The 14,170-nt window shown below is 30.6% G+C and overlaps 1 protein-coding gene across 4 annotated transcripts in view; it reads right to left on the minus strand.

Annotated features, from left to right (window-relative positions):
- The window catches only part of LOC137835252 (putative leucine-rich repeat receptor-like serine/threonine-protein kinase At3g14840), a 30,824-nt gene extending 17,495 nt beyond the window's left edge, over positions 1 to 13,329 (minus strand). For 2 of the 4 annotated variants that reach the window (XM_068643668.2, XM_068643670.2), the window contains exons 1-12: positions 13,166 to 13,329; positions 12,816 to 12,957; positions 2,127 to 2,198; positions 1,922 to 1,990; positions 1,543 to 1,614; positions 1,309 to 1,377; positions 1,029 to 1,100; positions 876 to 947; positions 686 to 757; positions 513 to 587; positions 340 to 414; positions 80 to 151 (exon numbers count right to left, since the gene is read on the minus strand). In XM_068643668.2, coding sequence (XP_068499769.2) covers positions 80 to 151; positions 340 to 414; positions 513 to 587; positions 686 to 757; positions 876 to 947; positions 1,029 to 1,100; positions 1,309 to 1,377; positions 1,543 to 1,614; positions 1,922 to 1,990; positions 2,127 to 2,198; positions 12,816 to 12,957; positions 13,166 to 13,286 — 983 coding nt within the window. In that variant the 5' untranslated portion in view covers positions 13,287 to 13,329. The remainder of the gene's footprint in view (positions 1 to 79; positions 152 to 339; positions 415 to 512; positions 588 to 685; positions 758 to 875; positions 948 to 1,028; positions 1,101 to 1,308; positions 1,378 to 1,542; positions 1,615 to 1,921; positions 1,991 to 2,126; positions 2,199 to 12,815; positions 12,958 to 13,165) is intronic. The other 2 variants (XM_068643671.2, XM_090302271.1) reach the window with 2 other exon arrangements.
- Positions 13,330 to 14,170: the final 841 nt, after the last annotated feature.

A 14,170-nucleotide genomic window follows, 5' to 3' on the forward strand; every position in this document is an offset into this window, starting at 1 on the left:
TCAGAATCAATAAATTTGTGATGGAAAATTAATATATCTCAAATTAAGAATGGTTAGAAAAATGTGAAAAATTCCATACATATTGGTCACTTTACTTAGGGCAGCATAGGTAACCGGAATTTGTCCAGTCAACTTGTTAAAGCTGAGGTCTCTGAAAAACAAAACAAATTGAACTTGAGTTAGTAGTACTGAATTTTCTACAACTAAAACAGGTTTAGAGTTTTATCACCAAAGCATTAAGTATGCAATGCAATAAAATCAAAGGTTACAAAATAATCTAAATAATGTAAAATAAAATTTGATCATTAGTTATAAACAAAATGGAAACTATGCATTTACAAGTTGTCCCTTAAACTTGTCATTTTCACAAGATATTCAGGTAAATCTCCAATGATGTTACAATTTCTCATAATCCTGAAAAACATCAACATAGATAACATTACTTATTAGTATACCTTTTGCTTGTCTTGTCTGAACTTGTAATAAAGAAAATGTCAAAGCAATAAACTCACAATATCTGTAATTTCGTCATTTTTTCAAGTAGTGGAAAAGTTGAAGGAACAGATCCTCTTAAATCACTAATTCTCCTGCATATCCCATTAGAATCATGGAAAAATAAACACAAATTAATGAAAGTTGACTTTAAAACCCTGCTTACTGCATAAAATGTCATATTCATACATACAAATCAATTAAATTTTCTAGATTTGAAATTCCAGAAGGAATTGGCCCACTGAATCCATTCCCTTCAATCCACCTGTCAAGTTATAGAAATCATTGGTGACTTCAAGAAATAGGACAACATAATTCAAATAATGGAAAAACAAATAAAGTAACCCAATAAAGTGAAATCAGATAAAAAGTAGAGTTCATACAGTGTCGTCAGACTTATCCAATTTTGAATAAAATCAGGTATCTTCCCAGAAAATTGATTGTCCCTTATTAGACTGCATAATGAAACTTAGTTCAAAAACAATATTCTTTAAACTAGTCATCATTCCATAGTATAAAAAAAATATGAAACCTACAAATCTTTCAATTCAGATAGTTTGGCCAATGTAACTGGTAGTTCACCCGTAAAATTATTGGAGGAAAGTAGCCTGCGTATAATTGATGAGAACAAACATTAAGAACTAACCCTGCAAATTATACAAAATGTGGATTGTCCAAAGCTTTATAAGTACTGTTCAGGCAATATTTTTAGATAATATGACTAAACACCCACTCTCAAAATTGAAATTAAGGCAAAGGAGACACAATTAATATATATATATATATAGGTCTATGGAAAAAAAATAAAGTGCTTACAATCTTTGAATTTGGGTCAAATTACCGAGAAGAGAAAGATTTCCTGAGAATTGATTGGCTTCCAAGTTCCTGCTCATTTCATGCTAAAGTTAAGTTCCATTCCAGTTCAACATAGGTTTTAAATTGTGCTTCATAATCGGCATAATTTTATTTTTTTTAAAGTCTAAATAATTGCATTATGGATGCATCAATTACTTTTGCCTTTTTTTCTGAGTTCTGGAAAGTGAAACTCACAACTCTAGAAGAGTGGATATATTTGTTATCTCTATTGGTATTGAACTCGTCAATCGATTTCCATGGAGGGAACTGTACCATTAAGAAAAAACTCATTAACTTGTCAGTAACCAAAGGTGTTCTTGAGAAAATTCAAACTACATACAGATAATGCTTTAAACGGAAGATTATTAAGACATGGAGTTTACTGATAACAATTATGAAGTATTTCTTACAAATGTTTTCAGTAAAAAACCCTTAATTTTGAGTCAACATTAATATTAGAGACACATGAGAATCTGGATGTAAGTTTTTCTATTAGTAAAGCGTTATGTGAAGATAAAGTATTATACAAATTGATGATTTAGAACTCAATATAAAAAATGGGTGAAAATCTTACATGGTGACAAGTTTCGTGGAGCCCCATTCTTTAGGAATTGTGCCGTTCAGGTAGTAGCGAGAAAGGTCACTGCAACAAAGAATGTGTCTTGACAAGAAAAAAAGAAGAAATATATATATATATATATATATATATATATATATATATATATATATATATATTCATGACTTGTGATTCAATGTGAGTAAAGTTTGAAATTACATACATTTTTTGAAGGTAAGGCAACTTATATAGATCCGGCGGGAGAGTACCCTGAAGATTTTGTGCTTTCAAAATTCTGCATGTTTATTTAACTTTAATTTGATCTCAAGATAAACAAAATTAAAAAAGTAGTCAATATTTATGTTGGTTATAATGACCAAATTTTTAGCTTTTTTACATTAGATTTGTTGAAATTGAGGTAAATTTTCATTGTTATATATATTTTTTTCAAGTGGTTTTTGTTAGGATTTTGTTTATCTGATTTAGATGTATTTTTTTTTGTTGGATTCTACCTATTTTTGTTACTATCTATCTTGTTCCTATGTTATTATAATATTACTTACGAATCATAATAATATCTACGGATATAGATATATGGGTAACACATACGGATGTGGATCCGTGGAGCCCTATGTGGATATATGGGGTAATACCTACTTTTGTGGATTTGTAGGAAATACTCTCCATTTGTAATATTAAAAATTATTAATCATAATAATATTAATAATAATATTCGAAGTACTAATAATATTAATAATCTAAATAATATTAAAAATATTAATAGTATTGATAATAATAATATTATTAATAACACTAAAAATAATATCAATACTATGATTAATAACACTAAAAATAATATTAAAAATATAATATAAATAATAATTTTAATAATATTAAAAAAATAATATAAATGATACTATTTTTATTAATCATAATATAATAAAAAAATATGAATGTTAATAATAATATTGTTGAACATAGGCTTTGATGTCTCCAAATTTATGAAGATTGCTTGAAGACTTTGCTGCTGGTTGTTTGTGTGGGTTTTAAGTAGTTTGAATTTGTAATCTACTCATAGATTTGATCCAAGGTTGTTTGATTTTAATCCTTTTGAAAAAAAAAATGTGTTTCAAAGAGAAGTGGAAAATCAACCTGTTGAATTGTCGTTTCAACCAATTGTTTTACACTTAGTGTATTTTGAAAAGAATTTGACAAAGCTTGACTTTGGTTGACTTTGCTATCAAGTCAATTCAATTGATTGTTTTTTGAAAATCCTTAACAGAATTCAGTTAAACTAATTTAATCTGTTTTGTTTGTTTTAAAACTCATTTGGCTTTTGCATTAAATGTTTTTAACAACTAATTGGAGTCTATATAAGTTGTTTTGTGCTCCTGGTTGTTAAGATATTCAAGAGAACACTTTCAAATCAAGTTTTTCCAAGATGCTTCAAGCTTTGGATTCTTTCTAAGAGTGGAATAGGATTGCTCTGTATTCGTGCTATTCAATTTGTGATTGTTATCAGGTGTGATCATTCCTTTTCTTTCCTTAGCTGGTGTTCTGCAGATCCATAGGGTGTTCTGTGATTTGTGGTGTTGTTTGCCAAAGGTGGTGTGTGTCCTTGAGGGTTCAAGATCACCACTTTGGTGTGTATTGTGTAATCAAGGTGTTTGATTTCTTAGTGGAATACCCACTGATTTCTGGGGACTGGATGTAGCTCTTGGTAAAGATTAAACCAGTATAAAACTTTCCGTGTTGATATTTCTATCCCTTATCTCCTTTAAATTTGTTCTGGTTTAGTTTTTAATAACTGCTGATAAAAGCAATCGATTGTTTCGCAAAAACAACCGGTTGATTTTCTGGAAACATATTAAAACAAATTTGTTTTTTGGCTGAATTGATTTCTACTTCTTTGATTTCTCATTGGCTTTCATTCTACCTTCAACAATTGCGAAAATATTTCATAAACAATTCACCCCTCTTGTTTAAGGCCTACATTTCTAACAAATATTTGTATTTATTATCATTTATAATAATGATAGTAATAATGTGAATAATATTATTAATAATTTCAATAACAATATTAATAATATGAGTAGAAATATGAATAATATTCATAGTAATATGAATATTAATAATAGTATTAATGTTACTATTTATTTTATTATTATTAATATTATTTTTATTGTAATCAATGGGTAATAATTCATATATAATGTTGAATTTACCTACAGATATATAGATTGGTGGATATTAATTTATGGATAATGTTGAATTTACGTACGAATATAGATCCATGGATAATAATTCATGCATAATATTGAATTTACCAACGGATATAGATTTGTAGGTAATTTACATCTGAATATTTTGTAATGTCTACGTCATCATCATTGCACCTCCGTTCTCCATTGTAAAGGAAGAAGAAGAAAGAGAAAAAGCCTATAATGAAAAAAAAATTCTTGAACGCATTACATGTGTTTTGGAAAGCTTGTTCAGGAAAGTCTATTGTGGAAAACTCATTATGAAAGGCAATATATATGTTCTGGAAAGCTTGTTCCAAAAGTTTTGTTGTGGAAAACTTGTTATGGAATGCATTTCATGGTTTATATAAAGTTTATTCTAGAAATTTTGTTCTAGAAATTATGTTATGGAAATTCTAGAAAGCTTGATCTAGAATATTTATGGCACATATAATCTGCAAGTCACTTTTACAAAGGGTAAGATGGTCATTTTGAAAATTATAGGGGTGTAGTTAGAAATTATGGAGATGCAAGAAGTGAAAGCTCAGTCAAAGACACAATTTTGAAGACTAAATAATAAAAGGGGCGAATGTATTAGGGTACAACGTACAATATGTAAGGGCCAAAGATATGGTTCAACATGCACAAAGTAAGCAAGGACGGCTACCACAACTTGTGGAAAATGGAATGGAACAAAAGGGTATTTTTTTAGCATCTTCATCCCTTTTTCTTACACTTCCATAGGTGTGGAAAAAGTCCAAATTATTCAAAGGTTGGAAACATTTCAAATTGCATAATCTAAAATCTATTTTGGATTGTGCAATCTGAAACTAAAAAATGTATTCCAGATTATACAATCTAGAAACGTATTACAGACTAATGTGGAATATATTTCTAGATTAGACAATCCAGAAACATATTCTAGATTATGTAATCCTAAAATTTGAAAATGTATTTCCAAATTGTGTAATCTAGAAATGTTTTCTGGATTATGTATTCTTAAATTCATATCCAAACTATCTAATCCAGAATACATTTATAGATTATGCATTCTAGAAATCCAATAATGTATTATGGATTATGTAATTCATAATGCATTTATAAATTATGCAATCTTAAATGTATTTTCATATCCAAATTACATTCTAAATTGTGTAATTCAAAACATGCTTTTGTATTCAACAATTCAAGCATAGGAATTTTATACATTTCCAACACACACATGGAGGTGCAAGAAGAAATCATGGCTGCAAGCAAAATGTAATTACTATAATTTAATAACAAACATTTTGTCCCAAATGTACGGATGGGCCTTAACCAATGGGGCCAGAAAGAAACACCCTTTGTGATTAACAAATAATTTTAAATAAGTTTAGAGTTTCTAACTAGGATAAGGAGTAAGCACATTAAGGAAAAATTAAAATTGATGTCTGCAAAAACCTTTGACAACAAAAGTAAGAGTAATTCGTTGGGCGCAATTAATAAAGAAGGTAACTCAATTACAAAAATAACCCAAAATATTAGTGAAGAAGGTCTTGATCAAGCAAACACCTTTTGACCCTCACAAATTTCTCTATGGAAGGAACACTATATTGGATGAAATAAGTAAAAAAAAAAAAGGTTATCAATGCTACAATTTAAAAGTAGTGAGTTCAACATCTTTATCTACTACTTAGCAAAATACGCCAAATGAGATTATGTCAAGAATCCAAGTGTGAGTCTGAGTTTCATATTGAGTAGAAATGAGAAAGTTGAGTGACATATAAGGAAGAATACATATAAACTCATTGTCTTAAGGTTTGGATTGAAGGTGGCATCAAGTTTCTTATATGGGTTTGCTCTTAGCTTACTAGTGTTGAAAATGCCTTCACTTAAGAGGAATTGTACCAATGTGGAAGGGACACACTTGAATAGGAGATTGCTAAAAATACAAGTGTGGGTTTGAGTCTCACAAAGCCCATTTTCTTAAAGTTTTTAGTTGGAAGTATCATAGTTTCTTATATTAGATTGCTTATAGCTTATTCATACCAAATCTCCTTAGTATATTCCCTCTCTTAAAGATCTCATAGTGGTATCAAATCCAATGATTTTCTTGGTTACTAGATCAAACAAGTACGTGGGTAAATAATTCTAGATGTGAAGATTTCTTGTATCAAAAGTCTTCTTGATAGTCATTTCAGGAAAGTGTGTCCGGTTGTGGTAAACAATGATAAAAGTAATATCACAGAGGTTCTCATAGTTGGAAGTGCTTCCACTCGATGGAGAGTGTAACAAATGTGTAGGGACTCACACTTGAGCGAAATATTGTTAGAATTCATGTTTGAGTCTCGGTCCCACATTGATTAGAAATGATAAAGTTGAGAAACATACAAGGAAGAAGATTAACAAACTCATTTCCAAGGTTTTATAAGTGACGTAAAGTCTCTTATATGGGTTGGTTCATAATTCATTGGTACTGAATCTCCTCAATGAATCCTCTCTAGAAAGATCCAACATGTTAGTCAGACACTTATTAAGTAATTTAATCTCAAATAAGGGTATAAAAATTGTAATAGATTATATTGGTTGAAAAGTGGTCTTGTTGCCTCTTCCACTTTTCCAACTTGACTCTCCAAGTTCCATTTCCACTTGTCTTCTTATAGAAGGCATTTCCTTGACTCCTCAAGTTATTGGTTCCATTTTTTCTCTCTTCATTTGAGAGTTTCTTGAAGCAAGGATTGTCACATGTCATTGTGAAAATGGAGATGATTTTAAGAAGACTAAAAGACAAGTTCCACATGTCATTCTATGAGTGGGGAGGATTTAGAAGTTTAATAGACAAATCTAGGAGAGTTAAGCACTATAAATAAGTGTGCTTAATTTGTAATTTTCAGACTATGAATTACTATTGAATTACTGCCAATTTGGTTTTTGTATTCCCCTCTTAGTGTCTCTTATCTATTAGTCAAAGGGGGAAATATCTATTCTAAGAAGGATTAAATGAAAAATCTTAAAAGGATCTAAAGATTTCAAACAAAGAGTTATTTGGGTGGGTATAAACCAAGCAAAACAAAACATTAGTTGAAAGATTAGTGATTTAGAAAATTTGGATGAGGTGAAAAGAATTAGATGAGGAAGGTAAGAAAAGATGAAACAATCTTTATTTGTTGAAATAAAAAAGTAAGATTTAGAAAAGAATCCTTGGACAAATTGATTAGTGTAGATTTTACTTGTTAAAATACTAAAAATAGAGCTTTATCCCACTTAGAACTTTTATTGTAATTGAAATTATTTTATCTATGAGAATCTTGAATTATTTTTGAATAATTAAGAGGAAAACTTGAAGCTGAATAGAAATGGCAAAAAAAATCCAATCTGCTAAGCTCATGCTTGATGTGTTGGACGGATTTGGGGCATGGAAGGCTAGTCGAAATTTCCTCCATTTCCTAAGTGCTAAGAACTTGTGCTAAGCCAAAAAACTTCAAAGAGGAACAAATTTAGAGAGTGAAGCACTAAAGCGATCTAGAAAAGCACTAAGCACAAAGGAAACCTCGGATGAAGACAAATCCAATTTTGAGCATATGTAGAGAGAAGTTAAGTGAATTGATTTCCTTCACCTGAAGGCACCTAATTCGTTAAGCGGATTAGTTGGTGTTGAACGAATTTTAATGAAATAATCTTTTGTTCTATAGGCTTATAAATAAATAGGAAACTTAATGGAAAGAGAAGGGTGAGAAAGGGAGAGCGAAGCTTATCTCTGAAACAATACTTGTATTTAGTTGCTAGCTACTTAGGATCGCATTGTATTTCTTTCCTATCTAATTTGGTTTTATACTTGATGTCTGATAAGAGATCACTACCATTTCCTTTAGATTGTGAATGATATTGGGAAATAATTACACTTTCAAAACTAAATTAAATGAACCGAGAACTTCAACTACTAGGGATAGATTTGTAGTGATTAACTTTATTGTTCCAACTTAATACAGAAACAAACTGATATAACTCAACGGATTGATTATGTTAGTTTGATTTTTAGATAACCATGATTAAGAGATTAACTTGGTTTGGCCTAAAGGAGCAGAGGATTTGAAATAAACTATGATGGAGGACCATCCGGAAGGACACATATTGGGCCTTTACTAGGGTCTTAACTAGAAGAATGGAAGAAGAAGGAGTTCAGAAAACTCTATTTCTATGGAGAATTAATTTTTAACTTTTCTCCAATTTTCCTAGTCTTATAAAAATGTAAAGAATAGTGTAGGATTTTATTTAGGCTTGTATTTGGCCTTATTTGAGTCACGTGTTGAGCCTATTAGAATAAGATGTAAAGAGTCTAGTTAGGGTTACAATTGGGCCTCTTTGAGCCCATTTGCAACCCTAAATCGTCTAGAGTTTTGTAGTGCATTCTAAGGAGGCATGGATGGAACCTACATGGCAAGGGAAGCGTGACTGCCACATGGTTGCATCTCAATGGAGAGAAATCCTCTCCACTCACAAGCCATCACCACTTATCACTCCATGAATGCAGAGGATTTACTCTAATTATAGAGTGTTATTTGTCAAGCTATGAATGGAGATTATTTTCAGATTTTTGGCACCATTTAGCTATAAATAGAGGTGCTCAACTCTTGTAATTTTCAGCTTAGATTGACTAATGAATTGCTGCCAATTTTCAACTTCAAATTGTCTCTTAGCTCTCTCCTAGTTAGCACTTTTGTGAGTGTTTTAGCAAGGATCCTCTTATAAGTTTGTCTCACATCTTCTAAGCATATTTTCCCTACTCAATTCACCTTCATCCATGGTTCAACTTCATCAATTGAAGTCACAAATATGCTCCACCTTCCGAAACAAAGAATTAATGCAAAGGAAGCAATGCAAATCAAGCTAGAATTACATCAATCGGTATCTAGAGCCTTGATTTTCTTCAAGAGATAAGTTGTTGTCGCTTTTGTTTTTCAATTTTTTGTCTTTTTCACTCACTTGTTTTATATCTTGAATGTGTTTTTGTTTTTTCTTCCACTGTTTAATTTTTGTTTTGTTTGGTTTAATCGGTTCAAAATGCTTAATCCTACTTGAACCGTCCATTCTTGTGTAGAAGGACTTCTAATTGTGTTTTCTTGTGTTCTTTTAAAAAATGTTGAGTCTTCTTTCAATTTTATTCGGTACATTCAGTTTATGATGTTTTGTTTTCAATTTTTAATCCCTTACATGTTTCATAAGTCATTTTATTTCTATTTATGTCATAAGATTCAAGTAGTACTTTGATTCAATTTTAGTTTCTTGTTTTTTTGTTGTTGTGCAAACCACTGGGTGTTTGTCATATTGTACCTTTTGTGTGCTTTTCTTTTTTTGATTCTTAGTCTCTTATCTTGTTATTAGATCTGCACTTTTCTGGAAATTCTGAGTTGGCTGAAGAAGGGTTGGGTTCAAAAGAGTCTCACTCCTTGTGTTGTACCCATATTGTTGGTCCCCAAGAAAGAAGAGTCTTGGAGAATGTGTATTGATTGTAGGGCCATCAACAATATAACTGTCAAATATAGGCACCCAATCCCAAGGTTAGATGATATGTTAAATGAATTGCATGGGACAACTTTATTTTCTAAAATTGATCTTAAAAATGGTTATCATCAAGATAGAATAAAAGAAGGAGACAAATAGAAAACTGCTTTTAAGACAAAGTTTGGATTATGAGTTCTTAGTCATGCCCTTTGGTTTGACCAATGCCCCTATCACTTTTATGAGATTAATGAATCATGTACTAAGGGATTGTATAGGCCATTTTTTTTATTATTTGCTTTGATGACATTTTAATTTACAGTAAGAATTTAGATTAGCATTTAGGCCATCTTAGACAAGTCTTGACTATTCTCAGGAAACATTATCTCTTTGACAATCTTGAAAAATGTTCTTTTTGTAAAGAAAATTTTGTTTTCCTAGAATTCATGGTTGGGAAAGATGGTGTTCATGTTTATCCTGAGAAAATAAAGGTTATCCAAGAATGGCCCACCCTTACCGATGTAGGTGAAGTCCGCAACTTCCATGGGTTAGCTGAGTTTTATAGACGTTTTGTTCAGGATTTCTCTACTATAGCAATTCAACTCAATGATTTCGTTATGAAGGATGCAGTTTTTTCTTGGGGTGAAAAACAAGAAAAAGCCTTTGAAACTTTAAAAGATAAGTTAACACATGCACCCATTCTAGCTCTTCCTAATTTTTCTAAAACTTTTGAGTTGGGGTGTGATGCTTCTCGTGTGGGTATAGGTGTTGTGTTAATACAAGGTGGTCATCCTATCACATATTTTAGTGAAAAACTTAAAGGACCCATATTTAATTATCCCACCTATGATAAAGAGCTTTATGCTTTCATCTGTGCCCTTCAAACATGGAAACTTTACTTAGTGACTAAAGAGTTTGTTATTCATATTGATCATGAGTCACTAAAATACATAAGGGGGCAGGGAAAATTAAATAAAAGACATGAAAAATGGGTATAATATTTAGATCAATTCCCATGTGTTATTAAATGCAAGAAAGGGGTGATTAACGTGGTAGTTGATGCTTTATCTAGGCAACAAAACTTACTTAATACTTTGGAGTCACAAATTTTAGGGTTTGATAACATAATGGAATTGTATGAGAAAGATGAACAACTTGCATCCATTTTTGCATCATATCTCAAAAAGCCTTGTATTGGGTTCTATCTGTCCGAGGGGTATCTTTTTAATAAAGGAAAACTTTATATACCCGAAGGATCCATTAGAAAGCTTCTTGTAACAAAAAGTCATGAAAGGGACTCATGGGTCATCATGGAGTTGATAAAACTCTAACTATTTTAAAAGAAATATTCTATTGGCCTCACATGAGAGTAGATATTCAAAGGCATTGTTCTAAATGTATAACTTGTTTACAAGCTAAGTCTAAAATTATGCCTCATGGACTCTATACTCCCCTTCCTATAGTTAGTGCCCCTGAGAAGACATGGGATGAATATCTTCCTCATGTAGAATTTTCTTTTAACAAAATAGTCAACAGAACTGCTAATCTTTCTCCTTTTGAGGTTATTTATGGATTTAATCCTCTCACACCTTTTCATTTACTACCATTTTCAGAAAATTCTTCTTTTGATTCATAAAGAATGAGTTTCTAGAATGGAGTTTATTAAGAAGTTCCATGAGAAGGTTAAAATCCAAATTGAATAACAAACTTAAATATATGTTGAAAACAACAATAAAGGGAGAAAGAAAATACTTTTTGAGGAAGGACACTAGGTTTGGCTACATTTACGAAGGAAAGATTTTCAAACCAAAGAAAGTTAAAACTTAGTTCCAGAAGAGATGGTCCATTCTAGGCCCTTCAGCGTATAAATGAAAATGCATATAAGTTAGACCTTCCAATTGACTATGGAGTTAGCACTACTTTTAATGTTTGCGATTTGATTCCTTTTGCAGGTGGTGTTGACAATAATGATGAATTGGATATGAGGACAAATCCTTTTCAAGAGGGAGGGTCCGATGGAGGACCATCTGGAAGGACACATATTGGGCCTTTAATTAGGGCCATGGATAGGAGAATGAAAGAAGAAGAAGTTCAAAAAACTCTATTTCTATGGAGAATTAATTTTTAACTTTTCTTCCAATTTTTCTAGTCTTATAAAAATGTAAAGAATAGTGTAGGATTTTATTTGGGCTTTATTTGGGCCTTATTTGGGTTTTGTATTAAGTATATTAGAATATGATGTATAGAGTCTATCTAGGGTTACAAATGGGCCTCTTTGAGTCCATTTGCAATCCTAGACCATCTAGGGTTTTGTAGTGCATTTTAAGGAGGAATGAATGACATCTACATGGCAAGGGAAGTGTGAATGGCAAGGTGGACATCTAAAATTGGAAGTATGACTGTCACATGGTTGCACCTCAATGGAGAGAAACCCTTTCCACTCACAAGTCGTCAGTACTTGTCACTTCATGAATGGAGATGATTTTCTCCAATTATAGAGTGTCATTTGTCAAGCTATAAGTGGAGAGTATTTTCAGATTTTTGGCACCATTTATAAATAGAAGTGCTCAACTCATGTAATTTTCAGCTTCAAATTATCTCTTAGCTTCAAACACACACACTTTTGTGAATGTTTTAACAAAGATCCTCTTAGAAGTTTACCTCACATATTCTATACTTCAATTCACATTCATCCACGCACAACAAATAATTAAAGCAAAAAAGCAATGCTAGAATTACATCAAATTCTATACGTAATCTTAAAGTACAAATTAATACAAAGTCTATTCAATCTCAATAATCTATAATACTTTTCTCTATCTTTGTACGTTTCCTTCTTTAATATAGATTGAAGTTTATTTATAGTTTAGTTAAATCATGTCAACTTTATGTGATTTTTTCTAAATTTTCCTTTGTTTACTTTCTAATTGTTTCATTTGGAGATTTTGTGTTATCATTTTGTCTTTTCTGTAGTGAGCACTTTTGCCGTGGATTTGATTGAGTTATTCCACAACATATACAATTCAAAAATAATTTTGAATAATTTTAATTTTTAAACGTGGATACGAGAATTATAGATATATGTAGTGAACCTTTGATCAACTTAAGTTGTATTTTAAAAAAAAAAGAACCTAACTGGATTCATTTACATATAAACTGTTCAAGAAAAAAAATAGAGAATGAGTGAGATTTACATGTTGGTGACATGACAAACGGTGCCATTGTTATAGTCGCAATTGCATCCTACTTCAGATTCAGATGTCAAATTTCTGCATGGATCGCTGAAATCCCAGTCCTTCTTCCCAAGTCTCTTAGCTATATCTTCCAGAGCTTTCACTGTCATAACAAAATCATCAACAACTTTTACTAAAAGGAACTTTTTTTCTTACCTACAAAAAAAAAATGGTCTCTCTCTGTCCCTCTGCATATAATATATTGGTATAAAGTCCAAAGAAATAAAAGTCAAACAGAATTCTATAAAACAAAGGTAGCATACAAAAGTGCGATAGTGGTTTTAACAAACTATTGGAAGCTATTAACATACCTTCATCCTGGGGCAGAGTGGCTCCAGAAGCAAAGGAGGAAAAACAAAAGGAAGCAATAAGGAAGAAGAAGAAGAAGAAGAAACAAGGGTTACTCATGCTTGCTCTTGCGGATAATTTCATTACTAAACGATTATTTAAGACTTAGAATTTATGAGAAGCAATTAAGTTATGGCAGAAACAGATATAAGTAACTATCTATCTACATATTGATATAAAAATATAAAAGAGGAGACAATGACATGTGTGATTGGGAAACATGGTGTTGGAGAATGATCAAAGAAACTGATGACTAGAAAAACGAGTGTTGAAAAGTAAGTCAACTTCAGAATACTTGCTAATTCATGATAATATTTTGATATAAAGGAATAAAAAAATAATTATTCTCATTACGATTTATGCGATTTTAATTTTAAGAAATACTATGTGTTAAAATTTAATTTATGACATAGATGTATGTATAAATTGAGAAAGATTATTAACGAGATGCGAAAATAACAATAATATTTAAATTTTAACTATTTTCAGTTCTGTTCTTTTTCTGTTTTCAGGTCAAACATATTTTGAATTTCTTTGAGAACACATAATTACAAATATTTTATATATTTATGAGATTAACTTTGACTACAAAAGATCTCAATAATTTAACTGTGTCCCCTTGGAAGATAGTGAATACTCATCTTTGATTGTTCTTCTTTATATTCGTACACTCTTAAAGTTGACTTAGTCAATCTATCTGTTTAATATCAATCTCTTCACACTCTGTTCAATCTACTGTAACAAAAAATGAGAAGAAAACTTAAAATTTGATTCAAAATTGCTAAGAAATACGAATATAGAATGTAAGTAAATAAATTTAACCGATTGACCTTTTGTAATATAAATTATTTTTATATAATAATAATTATATTTTGTAAATGTTAAAATAAATATTAATATATTATTATAGTAATATCATAAAATAAATTAGTTTACTTTAAATTAAATCAAAATTAATTAATTTTTAT

Source organism: Phaseolus vulgaris, chromosome 5 (assembly GCF_051622355.1).
Source record: "Phaseolus vulgaris cultivar YP4 chromosome 5, ASM5162235v1, whole genome shotgun sequence".
In the NCBI taxonomy this organism is placed as follows: Eukaryota; Viridiplantae; Streptophyta; class Magnoliopsida; order Fabales; family Fabaceae; genus Phaseolus; species Phaseolus vulgaris.